At 54.8% G+C, this 14,685-nt stretch overlaps 2 protein-coding genes across 3 annotated transcripts in view; both read left to right on the top strand.

The window, feature by feature from the left end:
- Window positions 1-4,813, top strand: part of RNF43 (ring finger protein 43) — a 61,168-nt gene extending 56,355 nt beyond the window's left edge. For both annotated transcript variants that reach the window (XR_005102227.1, XM_037375207.1), the window contains one exon: window positions 1,557-4,813. Coding sequence is in view for 1 of the 2 variants with exons in the window: in XM_037375207.1 (XP_037231104.1) it covers window positions 1,557-1,600 (44 nt within the window). In the remaining variant the exon portion in view is untranslated. The remainder of the gene's footprint in view (window positions 1-1,556) is intronic.
- Window positions 4,814-4,989: 176 nt separating this feature from the next.
- Window positions 4,990-8,261, top strand: SUPT4H1 (SPT4 homolog, DSIF elongation factor subunit). Its single transcript, XM_037375226.1, has 5 exons — window positions 4,990-5,126; window positions 5,519-5,625; window positions 5,741-5,796; window positions 6,003-6,056; window positions 7,855-8,261. The coding sequence occupies exons 1-5, from the start codon at window positions 5,058-5,060 to the stop codon at window positions 7,920-7,922; spliced, it is 354 nt and encodes a 117-aa protein (XP_037231123.1). The 5' UTR covers window positions 4,990-5,057; the 3' UTR covers window positions 7,923-8,261.
- Window positions 8,262-14,685: the final 6,424 nt, after the last annotated feature.

The following is a 14,685-nucleotide window of genomic DNA, read 5'->3' as shown; positions in this document are numbered from 1 at the left end:
AGGGATTAGAGGGCAGAAAAAGACCACTGTTAAAACCTAATACCCAGAGAACAAGATTTCTGTTGTATCACCAAGGTGTGCTCCTTTAGGTCATTGCTCTGTGTAGGTCTCGATGGCCAGTTCAGCAGCTGAGGCTCTACCACCTCTCCCAATTCAAGACCTTTTTTTTAACTTTTCCTTCTGTTTGTGTAACAGGGGACACTCACACAGGCATGGTTTTCAGAAAATATTTTAATAATGCTATTTGACACTCAGGGCATCTGACTGACCACAGCATGATTGAAGCTGTAGCGTCTCTTCTGCGTTGTGCATAAGCTGGTGTACATGAGAAGCAGTTGGCAATGGCTTCTTCAGTGTACTGGTGACACAAACGACAAATGCCAGATAGGCTCAAACTCCGTCTTCTGGTACTTTGGCCATGCCTGCACACATATATACATGTATAACACTGTGCCTGTGAATTAACGTTCCCATGTCGATTAGCTACATTTGCAAAGCAGAATCTCATTTGTTTGTTTTCTTCACATATATTTAATTTACAGAGGTCCTGTTCCTACAGCTGGTGATTTATAACAAACAAGAATTTGCTGTGACTGTTTTGAAAAGTTGTTTTGAATTGCTCTCTGTGAATACTTATATGGACATTTGATTCCTTTTGATCTCAGGAACATTCAGGAAAAGGGAAATGTGAAAAATAATGTATGTATGCCTTTACTGGGCTATGCTGACTGCGTGAGAGCTCTGAGCAGGCTTGAAAAACCCCTGGGAAAGGCACCATGGTGTGTGCATCAACGCTCGGTTGCTTAGGGAGAAAGGCACTATCTGAAGCAGTAACTCGGGGCAAACCATTTCTAGGCAGCCCTTACCCTGAATGTTTCAAAGTAAACTACTTGGCACTTGCCTGTCAATTCACCAGGCAGAAAGGGCTGGTGAAGAGCATGAGCTGCAGTCCTCACTGGCTGGGCTCGAGGGACTGGCACTCACTGGGACCCACTTGTTGGATTTGGCCTGTTTGGGGCTCAGAAGCAATTTGTGCAACCTCCTGAACACTGTGAAACATATCTGCCATTCCTTTCTTGCACACACACATCACTGCCAGTCTGCTTTTGTTGTTTGGAGTTTATGTTGTTGTTGTCCCCTGTCCCTGGAAGGTCCTGCAGCGGTGCTGTGTAAATATAAACCGGTGTTATTTTCTGTTGCTAATGATTTTTAAAACGGCTGTACAGATTTTCCTCAAACAACAGGCCTCAAAAGCAGCAAACATCTAGTAGCAATGTGAATCCTGGGGTGCACCATGCCCTTAGCCTGTATCTTCTGAAATATTTAAAGAGTAGCTTGACATCTTATCTTTATGTTTTATTGTGCTTTAACTTGGAGGAATAAACTTTTTGGGGAGGTGGCCAGAAAAGTCCATCAAAAATACTGGGAGAAACTTCGTGGCTTTCACTGCAGCATCTGTTCTTTGTATTGCAGGGTGAAGGTTCCAGCAGCTGCAATCTGGGAATGTTCAGCTGCTTGGAGCTGACATTTTTCTTTTTCCTTTTCTCTGAATGCAGGATCTGAAGAGGAGGTCCAGGATGCCCACGAACACTCAGTTTAATTAAAACACTGGCCTGTTTGCTTACTGGAGAGCTGGAGTGGACAAAGATGTTCAGCGTACCAGCCGTAGAGGAGCTCACATCGTGCTCTCTGCACAGGCAACGTATAATTACCAGCCCTGGCCTGCATGGCCTACACCAAGGTGCAGACTGCAAATAAGCAATGTGGCACTTGTGGTCTCCTCACGTGTCCCCAGGTTGCACTGGTCACGCAAACACTGAGCCATGTTCTCCAGGTCCCCTTCTCCTTTGAAGGCACAGGCAGCCCATCTTCATCCTGTGGCATCTACCTGCGTGGGCTGGCTCGCTCAGAGGCCGGCCCTGGGAGTCACCAGCTGGAGGGCTCAGGAGTGAGTGCAAGCTGCTATTTTGGCATGTTCATGCCACAGAAGGTTTTGCTAAACACTTCAAAAATAAACAAGCCTTCGAGACCAAAAGCTGCAGAAATTACTTTCTGTGGCCTGGTAGCTCCTGACTTCATTTCCTCACTTAGGTCAAAAGCCAGACTTCTTCAATTAACTTTTCCACTCTTATTTCAGACACAGGAACAAGCTTTTCTTCATCTCACCACTCACAGGTTTGCCCTGCCAGGTACTTCCTCTGACTTTATTGGAAACCAACAGCTCTCACCGCTTTTGACCACTTCATTGTCCCTCAGCTGATGCCAGCTTGGCCATTTGCTGCGTTTTGCCGGCAGCAGGAGAAGCAAAGACACAGGGACAACGTCAGCATTTCTGGGAAGGAGCTGTGTCAGACTCTTTCCATTGCAAAGAATCCACCCTCTCATTTGGCAATGTGAACAAATCTCTCACTCATCCTCTAGCTCTTCCACCTACCCTCAAAATAGGTGTGATAGCCAGCCCTGTTAAGAGCAACCCATTTTTTGAGCATATTTCAAACCTGAGATGCCCCTGTCACAGGAGTCATGGAAAGTCCTTGAGTTCACGTGGCTCCTGCTTCTCTCTTTCCTCCATCATTGCCCCAAGACACAGCAAAAATTCTCAGCAAAAGCACCCATAATAAATGCAGAGCAGAGCCCCATCCATCACCCAGCCTTATCTCCACATTTCTGAGACACCTGAAATGATCCTGCAAGGGAAGTTTTCAAAATACCCTTCTGCCTTTTCTAACATTTTGATGATGGAGAGAGAAAACTTGAAAAATTGCTAGGCTCTCAGTTTATTACTTTTTCCCCTCCTCCCATTTGTGGGTTTTTTTGTGGTTGGGGTTGTTTTTTTTTTTTTTGGAATGTCACTAGTTATTAATTCCTATAGCTTATAATTTGGGAACATTCAAGTAAAATAAAACCTGCCAAATTCAAAACATATAGAACCCAAACAGCTTCCATACAGCAGGGAATTAAGACTGTTGAGTTTATTCCCCTAAATGATCATTCAGGCTAAGGAATTAGCTAGATTCCCACATGAAGTGCATGTTTATATGGCACCAAGTGTTTCCAGAGTTCATGCTAATGAAGCATTGGTGAGGATACAATACTGGAGCTGAAGGTAACTCCTGACAATTTGAAACCTGGTGTAGGACAGACTTCCCCCATCTGCTCAGTTGCTCAGTAAGCTTTCTGTGTCTTCCTTTGAAGCAGCAGCTTCCTTTCCAGTTCAAGAGAGCGCACTGGTTATGTAGTCCCAGTTCAGGATAATCCTGCCTTTGCCTTCCTTTGTTGGTGAGGAAAGCTTTTTGCAGGGTTTGTGGCCCTTAGTCTTTGAAAAAGGCATCATTGTCCCAGCTGCTAATCAGTCACTGATTCAGGTGATGTTCAGGTGATGGTACTAAAAGTCAGCCGATAGCACTGTGTCTAACAGAACATTATTCCCTTGCTGGTGTTCGTTTCTTGTCTCCTGTGACCAAGCCACTGCAGGACCTTTCAGGCTACAGAAGAGCTGAACGTCTTTCATCAAAGAACCCAGCAGAATTATATTTTAACCTTTCCAGCCTCTTGCTTGTCCTGCAGAACAAGCAGAAGACACAAGCTCAGATGTTTTTTTCCCTTGCAGGGAAGTCAATCTTAAACTAGAGGGAAAAACCCCAGGAGCGCATCTAGATTCCTCTTGTTCAGCTTCTTGTGCACATGGTGCATGGCTTGTCTCAACCAGCTCCAAATGTCTGACCATCCCGGAGGCCTCAGGTTACTTTACAGAGGGGAGGGTGATGAAGTCTGGGGGCTCCCACTGTTTCTTTAGGAGTCAAGAAGGCCGAGAGCCTTCAGGGATGCATTTCACTGCCCCAAAGGAATGAGCATCTAGTTTGCAGTCTGAAAGTTCTCCCCTCTTTCCCTCCTTATCCTTAAAAAAAAAAAAAAAGGAAGAAAAAAAAAAAAAAAAGAGGTCTCTGAAGCTGTGGCAAGCCCCAAGCTTCTTGGAGAAAGTGGTCAGCACTAACGCACCCTTTCCACTTCCCACTGCAGTATTACCAGGCTATGCAGGGCACCGCCTGCTTGAAAGTGTTTTCCTTTCCTCATGTTATGCTGCTGCTCCTTGTCACCTGGAAAACGGCCACCCTGGACGCCGGGCCCCCTCCACAGGGTTTGCTGAGCTGGATGCGAGCGTGCAGGTCTGCCTCAGTGGGGTCCCGGGCGGGAGGAGAGGGAGGAACTCTCCGGGAAGGTGGTTTTTAAGAGCCTCTTCAGTAGATGGACTACCATCCTTGGCTGCCTGGAAGGGAAGAAGCAATACCTGAGAAAACGGGGAACAGTGCCTCTCCATTCCTGCACCTCTCGCTTTGGGGTGCTCAGCACCCTTGGGCTCCGTCACCAAATGTCTTCAGCGTCACTGCAATGAGGGGGAGCAAATTTTCCTTTGTTGCATCCAAAATCCCAGCTGAAAACTGATGGAAGCCAGAGCACCCCAAAGTCCCTCTGGCCGAAACCAAAGCCCCAGCCCTCCCCCCCGTGACCGGCGCCCTTCTCACACGGAGCCTCTGCTCGCCCGTTTGTAATGTTCAGATCCTTTTGAAATGTGAATATAGGTTTGTTTGTTATTGTTGGTTTTTATTGTTGTTTGGTTTTTTTCCGAGTCTGTCCTGGTTCTTGGGGCTTGGGAATAAATTATGACACACACACACCAAAAAAAAAAAAAAAAAAGGAATAATACGTTTTATATATATGCAAAACGGTATTTATGTCCGATAGAAACAAGAGATGTGTGAATATGCCGATGTGCTCAGAAATATATTTATTTACTAATATATTTATCCATGTACCTGGTCTGCCTGCCTGGTTTTGTTCTTTGTACCGACGCCGCGGCCAGGCCGCCAGCGCGGCCCCGGCGTCGCCACGGACACGAATCGCACGGGCGGCGGCCCCGGCCCGGCCCCGCTCCGCGCCCACGGCCCGGCGCGCCCGGCCCCGCTCCGCGCCCACGGCCCGGCCCGCACTGCCCTCCCTCGGCCCGGCCCGGCCCCGCTCTGCGCCTGCGCGGCGGTGGCGCGGTCGGCGGCGGCGGGATGGCGCTGGAGACCGTCCCCAAGGACCTGCGGCACCTCCGCGCTTGCCTGCTCTGCTCCCTCGTCAAGGTGCGGCCCGCCCCGGGCACAGGGCTGCTCCCCGCCCGGCCCCGGCCCTTCTCCCGGCCGCGGCCTGGGCCCTTCGCTCCCGCCCGGCCCACCTCCCCCGCCCGGCCCGGGCCTCCCTGGCCAGGCCCTTCTCCCGCACTCGGCCCGGCCGCTCGGGCCCCGGCCCGGGCCCTTCGACCGGCCCGGCCCTCTCCTCCTGCCGCACGGCTCGGGCCTCCCTCGGCCTCTGAACGCCTCCCCGCCCGGACGGGCCTTTCCCCTCCGCCCCGGGACTCCCATCCCCCGGCGTAGGCCTCCCTGGCTGCCCGCGGCCCGGCCCTCCCCTCTGCCCCCCCAGCCCCGGGCCCGGCCGGGCCCCGTCCCTCCTGCGCTGACACCTCTGTCCCCCTCAGACCATCGACCAGTTCGAGTACGATGGCTGCGACAACTGCGATGCCTACCTGCAGATGAAGGGCAACCGGGAGATGGTCTACGACTGCACCAGCTCCTCCTTCGATGGGTGAGTGCGGCCCAGGCGCGGGCAGGCCGCGTTCCCTGGGGTGCTGGTGTCGCCGTGGTGGCACTGCGATGTCACCTGGCTGGGAAGCATCCCCTCACTTCCATCCCGCCCACAGGATCATTGCTATGATGAGCCCTGAGGACAGCTGGGTCTCCAAGTGGCAGCGAATCAGTAAGTGTTTTTTCCCAGCTGGTTTGGGAGCTGGAGGTCCGTTTTCTGTAGCAAACCCTTCGGGGGGGCAGCGGGAGTTTCTGTGGGGGCTGCAGAGGGGGATTCTGCTCCCAGTGAGGGGGCACCTGTGCAGGCAGAAGCTGGCAGGGATGCTTGCCCACCCAGCTGCTGTTGTGCGGGGTAACTTGGAGTTTTCTTTCCCCCAGGTAACTTCAAGCCAGGTGTCTACGCAGTGTCTGTGACCGGCCGCCTGCCCCAAGGTAACGCTGCTGGCTTGTGTTCAGGGGAGGCTCCTGCGCAGATGGCAGCTGAGGGGTTACTCTGCACGTGAGGTGTTGGGGCTGTAGTCATCTCCGCGGTGACAAACTGGGCAGGGCGTTGTGCTGGATCTGTGTGATGAAATCAGTATTTGGGGGTTCCGTGAACTCTGTGTGTTGTGAAGGGAGCATATGCCGTGTGGGTGAGGGGATTAGCAAGGTGACTGCAAGAAGGAGATGCTGAGTGGGAGGGTGGTTTCAGGGTGCTGCAGACAGGTGTTCTACCTGCAGTCATTCATCACTATGCCTGCCAGAAGTTGATACTAAAGATGCTACTGGCTAAAACCTGTGATAGCAGAGGGATAAACTGTGATTAAAGGGTGACTCCGGAAAGTGAGTGCATTTCAAACTGTTCAGCTACAGGGAAGCATGAAGGTTTGTCCACAGAAAGGAGTTCTGCAGGATGGGGTGCTGTTATGGCAATCTCAGTGAGCAGGTACTGCTTTCCATCATCATACTGCACTGAAAGCTTAGGTTAAGGTGCATTTTGTGTGTTTATAGATGGAGCGGAGAGTGTAGAGGCTTGGTCTTATCTCTGTCATGCCAAAACTGCATCATCCATCTAGCTGAGAGCCCCTGCCTTGTATGTTGCCCCAGAGCAGACTCCTGACCTGTGCACCTTCCCGGGAGTGCTGCAGTCATGTATCCCCAGGGTGAAAGCTGTGCTTGTGTCTGGAATCCCAGGCTTCTTATTTCTGACCTGAGCTCTGCCATCTGCCTTGGGAAGGAGCTGGAACATCACGAGGCTTGAAGCCAAGGCCTGCTGGCCTAGCTTTGTGCACATCTGAAATAACTGGAGTGCAGCAGATGATGGCCTGAGCTTGATGCAGCTGCAGGCAGGGAGCACAGGGCAGCAGGTGAAGGGAGTGCAGGTGGGATGTACTGTATTTGGCCTTGCTCAGCCCATCCCCGTGTCGCAGGGAGGAGCAAGAGGACTGGGGAGTGTGGTAACCAGCAGGCTGCACTCCTGGGTCTTGTAAGCTGTCGCTTGGCTGTCCCTTGGTGCGTGGTGCTGGTGAGAGCGATGCTGAACCCCATGGTGCTCTTCTACTAGCCCTGTTCTTAAGGGGTTACTGAGAAGGTGGGACATGCAGGCAGGTCACAGAAGTGACTGAAAGATTTAAGAAGTATCATTAAGAGCTTGATCTCTTCAGTCATAAGATTCCTAGAATCATATAGGTTGGAAAAGACCTTTTAGATCTAGATCATCGACTCCAAACATTAACCCAGCACTGCCAAGCCCACCACTAAACCATGTCCCTAAGTAACTCATCTACATGTTTTTTAAATGCCTCCAGGGATGGTGATTCCACCACCTCCCTGGGAAGCCTGTTCCAATGCTTGACCACCCTTCACTGAAACAGTGAAGAAATTTTTCCTAATACCTGATCTAAACCTCCCCTGGAACAATTTGAGGCTGTTTCCTCTTGTCCTGTCGCTAGTTATCTGGGAGAAATCGCTAGTTTCTGGAAGAAAATTCAAACATTTTCAGGTAGAAAATAATGTACATAAAATCTCTGCCTGGTTCCTTCCCAAGGCAAAACAAGAGTTGATGTTTGGGAGCTCTATCTAGGCATTTAAACTAGAAGAGGGAACACTCTTGACAGTTCTATGAGAAATGAAGAAGGTGATTGGCCAGATCTTGCTCTTTGCAATGAAGGCTACATGACAGAGCAGCCAGATTTTTTCATGGGTCCTCATCCCTAGAGAATACTGAAATGTGTTTGTCTCCTTGCTGCAGGGATCGTCCGAGAGCTGAAGAGCCGTGGCGTGGCTTACAAGTCCCGAGACACAGCTATAAAAACCTAAGGGGCTCTTGTGCTGCCTGGAGGATTCCTGGGTGCTGTGTTTGGAGAGGCAGTGGGCATGCAGGGCACTGCTCTGAAACCCTGTAGCTTCAGCATGTGGGAAAGCGATGCTGGACTCGGGGAGCTTGCTGGCTCAGCTCTTCTTGCTCAGTACCTCTGGACTCCACCACACATGGTGTGCCCGCACAGACCACAGACATGCTTTTTTGAGCCTTGACAAAGGGAAGGATGTGAGTAAGTCTGGGGAAGCGGTGCTTAATGGTAATGCATCAACTTTTTTACAGAGAGAGAACTGGGATATAGCTGTGTAAATATTTCAATAAAACATACTGCCTGGTCAGAGTTGAGTCCATCCATGTACTCGGTCACTAGTGTCACCTGCTGCAGGGGGTGGGTGGTGCAGTGAGGAGTTTCGCACTCAGCCCCAGCCCCCTGCCTGCCAGGCTGTTTGGAGCCCACAATTGCCGTCGCTTCTTATGCCATGGACCACATTCCTGCCTCAAAAGGGAGATTCTGCCCTGGCTGAATTGGGGTGTCCTTGCTGTAGGAACAAGCAGACTAGTGATTTGCACCTTACAGCTCATGGCTGGATGGAAGACATAAGATGATGGTAAGTATTTCATGTAGAGGTAGTTGTCTGAGGTCACGGCCCTGGGCCTGCAGGGTCCTGTAAAAGGGATGTGGAAGCAGGCTTGGAGGGCCTTCGGGGCAGGCAGAGCTAGACGAGCCCATTGGTGTGGTTGGGAGGCAGCACTGGGCTTGCTAAGGGGAGGGATGGACAGCAGGGGTGGAAACACCCACTCAGCCTTGTATTTGTAGGTCTGGATGTTCCGAGTGTCAGCTTAGATAGCATCTGCATCGTATGGGCCCCTGAGAGATCTGGTCTCCTTAGCTGATGGCTCTCGCTTCATTTGTTTTGTTCCAGTTCAGCAGCAGCCACTGATCACAAAAAGGTGGCTTGTCCAAGGGCAAAGTCCTAGATCAGTAGCTGCGTCAAGCATGCTCAGTTTTTGTTTTCCGTAGGCAAATAGTGGAAACCCAACACATCCTGGAAACTGCATTTGATCTGGGATGAAAGCTGCAGCGAAAGGAATGTGTCACTGTTGGGGAGCGACACTGTCAGGTGTCATGGAGGTGGCATGCTCTCTGTCCCACTCTGGTTTGTAGACCTGGCCCCAAACGAGTGCTGAGCACTGCATATCAGCCAGAGCATGCCTTCCTGCGGCCTTTTGGAGCAGATGTGTGGCTGGAGGAGACTGCTGTGAGCACAGGGGGGCTGTGTGGGGGCCGCAGCATTAGTCGAGACAAAATGCTGCAGAGAAAGGCATCTTAAACTGCATCTCTCTTGGGTACTTGCAGACGTGATGCTGAGGTCAAGAGCATTTGCTCAGTGCAGACCAGGACCAAGCCAAGTTGGCGGTGGGCTCTGGGCTCCAGCAGGCACCTCTGGCTGGAGGTTGCCTTTTGTGGGGAGAGGTGAGAGTGGTTCAGCGCTGGCCTGGGGGTTAGAGCAGCAGGCTCATGTCCTCGGGTGGAGGGGGCTGTTGACTGTGATTTTCACACATCCCTGGTGAACATCCAAAGCACTTGAGTTACCTCATAGTTATCTTCCAGGCTTGCTTGGTTGCAGAGACCAGGCAGGAGCTGTGCCTTGGAAATGCCCAGCGTGTCAGGTCTGTGGGAGGGAGGTGCGACTGTCTGGGCAGCCCAGGACACCGGCTGTGCAGGATGCTCAGATTTAGACATTTTGGGCATGAACCTCTGGGCCCTGGAAGGCGATTTCAGACCGGCTGTGCTGTGGGAGGCACGGGGTGACCTGGGATACCCCTCGGGCTGTGTTCATCCTCTGCAGAACAGTCCAGGAAAGCTGCAGCCCGTGGCACCTGGGCAGAGGTTAACAAGAGCTCACAAGGTTCCGAATGAAGGGGGACGGGGAGGATGAGATGGGCGGCTCTTTGTCCGCTTGGAGGGAGATGGGTCTGGGGAGTGAGGTTTTGGCTCCAGCCCGGCTGGAAGGCTGTTGGGGTGACGGAGAGGGACGCCCCGGCCGTGCCCAGCCCTCCGAGCGCCGCGGGGTGGCAGCAGGGCTGCGCGGAGCTTGCGCTGGGCCGGGGGAAGCTGCTGGAGACGGACCTGGGCGAGAGGGACCCGAGGCTCAGCTCCACCTTCTGCTGTATTCCCCAGCGCCCTTCGCTCCCTGCTGGCTTCCCAGGTTGGGTTCCCCCTTCCCCGGCTTCAGGCACGGGCACGGCCGTGCTGGAGCTGCCCCAGTGCCGGAGGCACGTCAGAGCCCCTTCCCCAGTCCCGGATCACCTTGTCCCCTGGCCTCACGGTGCAGAGGTGAGGAGGGGGCTCTGCACAGGACCCTGGGCAGGGTGGGCTGGTTTGGCTGGGCTTTGGGTGTGGGTCTGCAGGCACGGTGCTTCACATCTCCCTTCCCGGGGAGCTGCACTCGCAGTAACAGTCACTGCTCAGGGCTGGGAACTTTGCTTAGGAAATTGTACCCAGGGAGCTGCGTGTGTTGCTACTGTGCCTCTCAGGGAAGGTGAGGGGGCTTGTAAACCCCGCAGGGAGCTCGCCTCTTGCTAGGAAATGCAACTACTCCAGGTTACATAGAGTTAAGACAGGCAGGGGCTGCAGTGCAAGTGCAATAGAGCCAGAACTGCGAGGCAAACGGGCTGAACGCTGGTGGCCTTTCAGAGAAAGCTGCGCCTCATCTTCCTGCAGCAGCTCATAGCCCTTTCAAGAGCCTGGTGCCTCTAATCAGGCTGGCTCGGCGAGCCGCTTCCCTGCGAGCTCACCCACTCGCCCACACACGCACCGCATCTCCATGCCCACGCTGCTGAGTGATTCATTGCTCCCAGGCTGCCGGAGCTGAGCGTTGGACCTCTGCAAAGCACCTGAAATGAGCATTTCAGTTAGACTCCAGCCCCGGTGCTGCCAAGGCTTTTTATCAGCAGAAAGCAAATGGATGCGGAGCTTTATTTGCTGAGAAAAGTAGGGCAGGGAGCTCTCACGTTGAAGAAATTGGAGGAAAAACGTGTGGTGGCAGCCTGGCTGCAATCAGGAGAGAAAGCGTCAACTGGGCAGTGAGCTGTAGATCTGAGTCAGTTTAAGACAGCTCCTCCCCCTGCACCAAATGATGCTGAAATATTTCAGCCAGGCCTGAAAATCCTGCAGGTTTGGCATCCGAAGCAGCCCGGCAGCTCTCAGGCAGTGGGGGGGCTGGGGCACCCCCTGGCAGGAAGCACGAGCCAGCGGATTTCTTCGTGCGGGTTTTGAGAACCGATACCCCGGCTCTCCCTCTGGCTGAGAAAAGTGACTTTCCAAAACCGCAGCGCACACGGTGTTTCCACGCGAAGCAGCTGCCGGTGGTGCTGGGAAATGCCCAGCTGAGCTGTCCCCACCTGTGGGGGGGCCCCTCTGTGGGTCGGGATGAGGTCCTGCCCACCCACGCTGCACCCCACCACCCGGGGCTGAAAGCGGCTCACATTGGCCTTTGACTTGTAGCTTGGGCAAGCTGGACTGCAGGCCGGGGCAAGATGTCAGAGCACGCTGGGCTGCGCCCAAGGGTGCTGTGCCTGAGGTAGGGCGAGCACCCCTAGTTCTGCTCCCGTAGCTGCTCTCTGCAGGCCGTGGCAGAGGTGCTGCTGGGGGGCGGCTGCAGCAGCATTGGGCCTGCTTCACCCTCAATCAGCTTTCACATGCTGCCTCACTGCCTTCCAGGGCACGGAGTTAGACTTTCCCAGGGGCCTCTCAGCCGTCCCTGTGCACCCAGCAGGGCTGGTTACCACAGGGGTGCAGAGACTTTTGGTGGTAGGTGCTGGGGGAGGGGAACCATAAAACAACCCCCAACTTAAAACTGTTTTCCTTGGAAAGTGGCCAAGGAAAGCTTGGCAGGGTGGAGGTGCAGGGGAAGACAATGTGGGCTGTCCTCCCGGTACCCGTGCTGCCTGCCCGGGGCCAGGGGGAAACGCTCCGGAGCAAGGATGGCAAAGCCACGGTGCATGCTGTTAATGGTGGCCCATCCTGCCCATCACCTCTGCATCGGGGCCGATGGGCAGTAGCCACTGAGGCACCTGACTGTGTCCGATGTGGTCTCCTCACCACATCATCACCATGGAGGGGGTCCATGGGCAGCTTTCGGCTGACCTTTGGACAGGCTGCGGAGTGGGTGGGTGCAGGTTTCTGAGGTGTAGGCAGCTACAAAAGCTTTCAAAGGATAGCAGAAATGAGGCACGGCTGCCACATGTGCCATCCCAAGAGGTTTCTGGTGCACTGATGATGGAGGGGGGTGGGCACGGAACTGGGATATGTTCCCTGCTGAGGGGATCTGCAGGGAAAACGGGGAGCTCTGATGTACGATGGGTTCTCTGGGTGTTTGTCCCTTAAGAACTGCAGTGGAAGGAGGAAGCTGTGCTTTGTGAAGGAGAGACAGGCTGGTGGGCCATTGGTTCCTGGAGTAGGCTTGCCAAAGGCACATGAAGACGGTATTGCCACCCCTTGCAAGCTCAGTGCTGTCTGCAAAGAGGCCCTAAGCTGTTTCATGGTGGACACCGCTAAAGCCATTGGTCTGCTGACAGTCTTGGGGTTTAGGTGGTTGGAGGGACACAAGAAGCTTGTGGAGGTTCCCAAACCTCCTCTTGGCTAGGACCTCCCACCTCCCTGGTCTGCTCTGGCAGCTCGGCATCATGAGAAGGGGAGATGACAAGGGTTGGTGGGGCAGAGCAGGGTCTCACCCTGATGGCTGAGGTCACTAGGGGTGCTGAGGGCATGTTTTCTTAGGGCAAATAGCAAAGCGAGTCCACAGCTGAAGTCACAGGAGGAATCTGAGAGCCTGATAGAATCTACGCTGCCCCCAGCTCTCCTGGATCTCCTGCTGCATCCTGGGTGGCACTTGTCCTTCCTCCTCCTGGCCAGATGTGCATCACCCAGGCTCTGTCCACAGCAGCCGTTGGGCTGAAAGGGGCTTTTTCCCCCAAGGGAATGGTCCTTCTGCGCAGGCAGTTGCAGAAGAGCCATTGAGTGCCCAAACAGAGCCCTGGGACATGCTGGGTGAGGACATCGCACCTCCTCTAGTGGGTCCCCAAACAGCCCAGGTGCACGGTACAGGGCAGGGCGTCAGCATGCCCTGGTGACCACAGGATCCGGCACCTTGGCCAGGCTGTGGGCTTTGACACCACTCTCCCAGCATGGCTGGGCCTGGCTGGTCTGGAAAAGTGCCATCAATGACAGGTTTGGGGAGAGGCTTCCTGGAAACCCTGGGGGCTGTCCCCTGCCTTGGGCTCTCTGGACCTCAGAGATGCTCAGAGATGCTCAGCTCTTCCTGCACCTTGTCCTGGGGGGTCCAGGGCCTGCTAGGAAAGGAGGGACCGTCACCATAGAGCTCAGCCCCACATCTCCTGAGCCCATCCTACCACAGCCCAGCAGGGCGGCTTTCATCCCTCCTTCCCTGTATCACTGCTGGCCTTTGTCCCAGAGCATCCTCCATCCCAGACAGGCGCACCCTGGTGCAGAGCACCCCAGGAGCTCGCACAACCTTTGGATTAAGGTGGAAAAGAGGAAAACAGGAGTCATCCATCTATGCTGCCTCTGTGCAGCACCTGGTGCCGTGGGGACCCTCTCCGGGGGCACTGGGGCCCCCGACCCGTGGCCTCCCCTTCCCCCACCTGCGAGGCCAGTTGCAGCAGGTGACATGGAAAATGACGGCGCACTTTGTGCCCCGCTGGCGCCAGTCAACGGTCCCGTGCCACTATTGGTGCAGACGGGCCACGATTTGCCTATATATGGGCAAAGTGCGGCGCCACGCTCGCCCGCGCGTCCCCTGCGCCCGCCCCGCTGCGTCACTTCGGCTTTTTGAGGTTTCCCTTCGCGCCCTCATTTGCCTCCCGCTTGCCGCCTGTTTCACCCAGCAGTTTCTAGTTGACTCACTCATAACGGCCTCGCTCCAACCCCAGCCGCCGGCAGCGGTGCTTCCCGGAGGGACAGGCAGGGTGCAGGCGGCGGGGTCAGGCTGGGAGCACGTCCCACCCGGTGCCGGCACCCTGGTACCCGCTGGTGAAACGGGGGTCAGCCCAAGACCAGCCCCGCAGGCACGGCAGCCCCTCTCTTTGGGTGCAGAGATGGGCACTCGGCCATGCCACAGGTGCTGCAGTTCTTCCTTGTGCCCGGCAGGACAGTGGCAGACAATGCTCTGCCCACCCAAAAAGCTCTCAGGAGCTGGTTTTAGTAACCTGATTTTTTTTTTTGGTGCGGCAGCAGCCCTCCCCCACTCTCCAGGAACATTGCCAGGTTGGAGCCCTCTCTCCTGGGAGTGTTTTTTGAGGCCACCCCTCGCACTGCAAAGCAGAGCCAGCTGTACCCATCCCTGTGCCTCCATCCCCTGTTCTCAGAGGTGCCTTGTGTCCGGAATGCAGTCATTAGGCTTCAGCGTTAACAGTGACCCACCCAGGGCACTGTGGCCCTATTGGGGTCTGGCAGAACCATGGCTGGGACATGCTGCTGGCTGGCTGTGGCTCCAGTGGCTAGCAGACCCCCTTTCCCACTGGCCTCGGGGGGCTTCGGGGAGGCTTTGGGTGAGACCTTCCTGCGGCCGAAGGCCAGCAGAGAGCCCGTGGGCGTGCCGAGGCAGTGGCCAGCACAGGCGGCCTGACCGCAGCGAGGAGGGGAAGCGCTGTGTGGTGCGATAAGCGCTATCGGCGCTGTCGCAGCGCCTGGGCTGCGTGGCCCGACAAGGGCCCTTCCCCCTGCTTGTGTCCCTGCGC

The sequence above is a fragment of the Falco rusticolus genome, chromosome 1, assembly GCF_015220075.1.
Source record: "Falco rusticolus isolate bFalRus1 chromosome 1, bFalRus1.pri, whole genome shotgun sequence".
NCBI classification, from domain to species: domain Eukaryota; kingdom Metazoa; phylum Chordata; class Aves; order Falconiformes; family Falconidae; genus Falco; species Falco rusticolus.
Note: the sequence above shows the minus strand (reverse complement) of the source record. Positions and strands in the feature narration are given on the sequence as shown.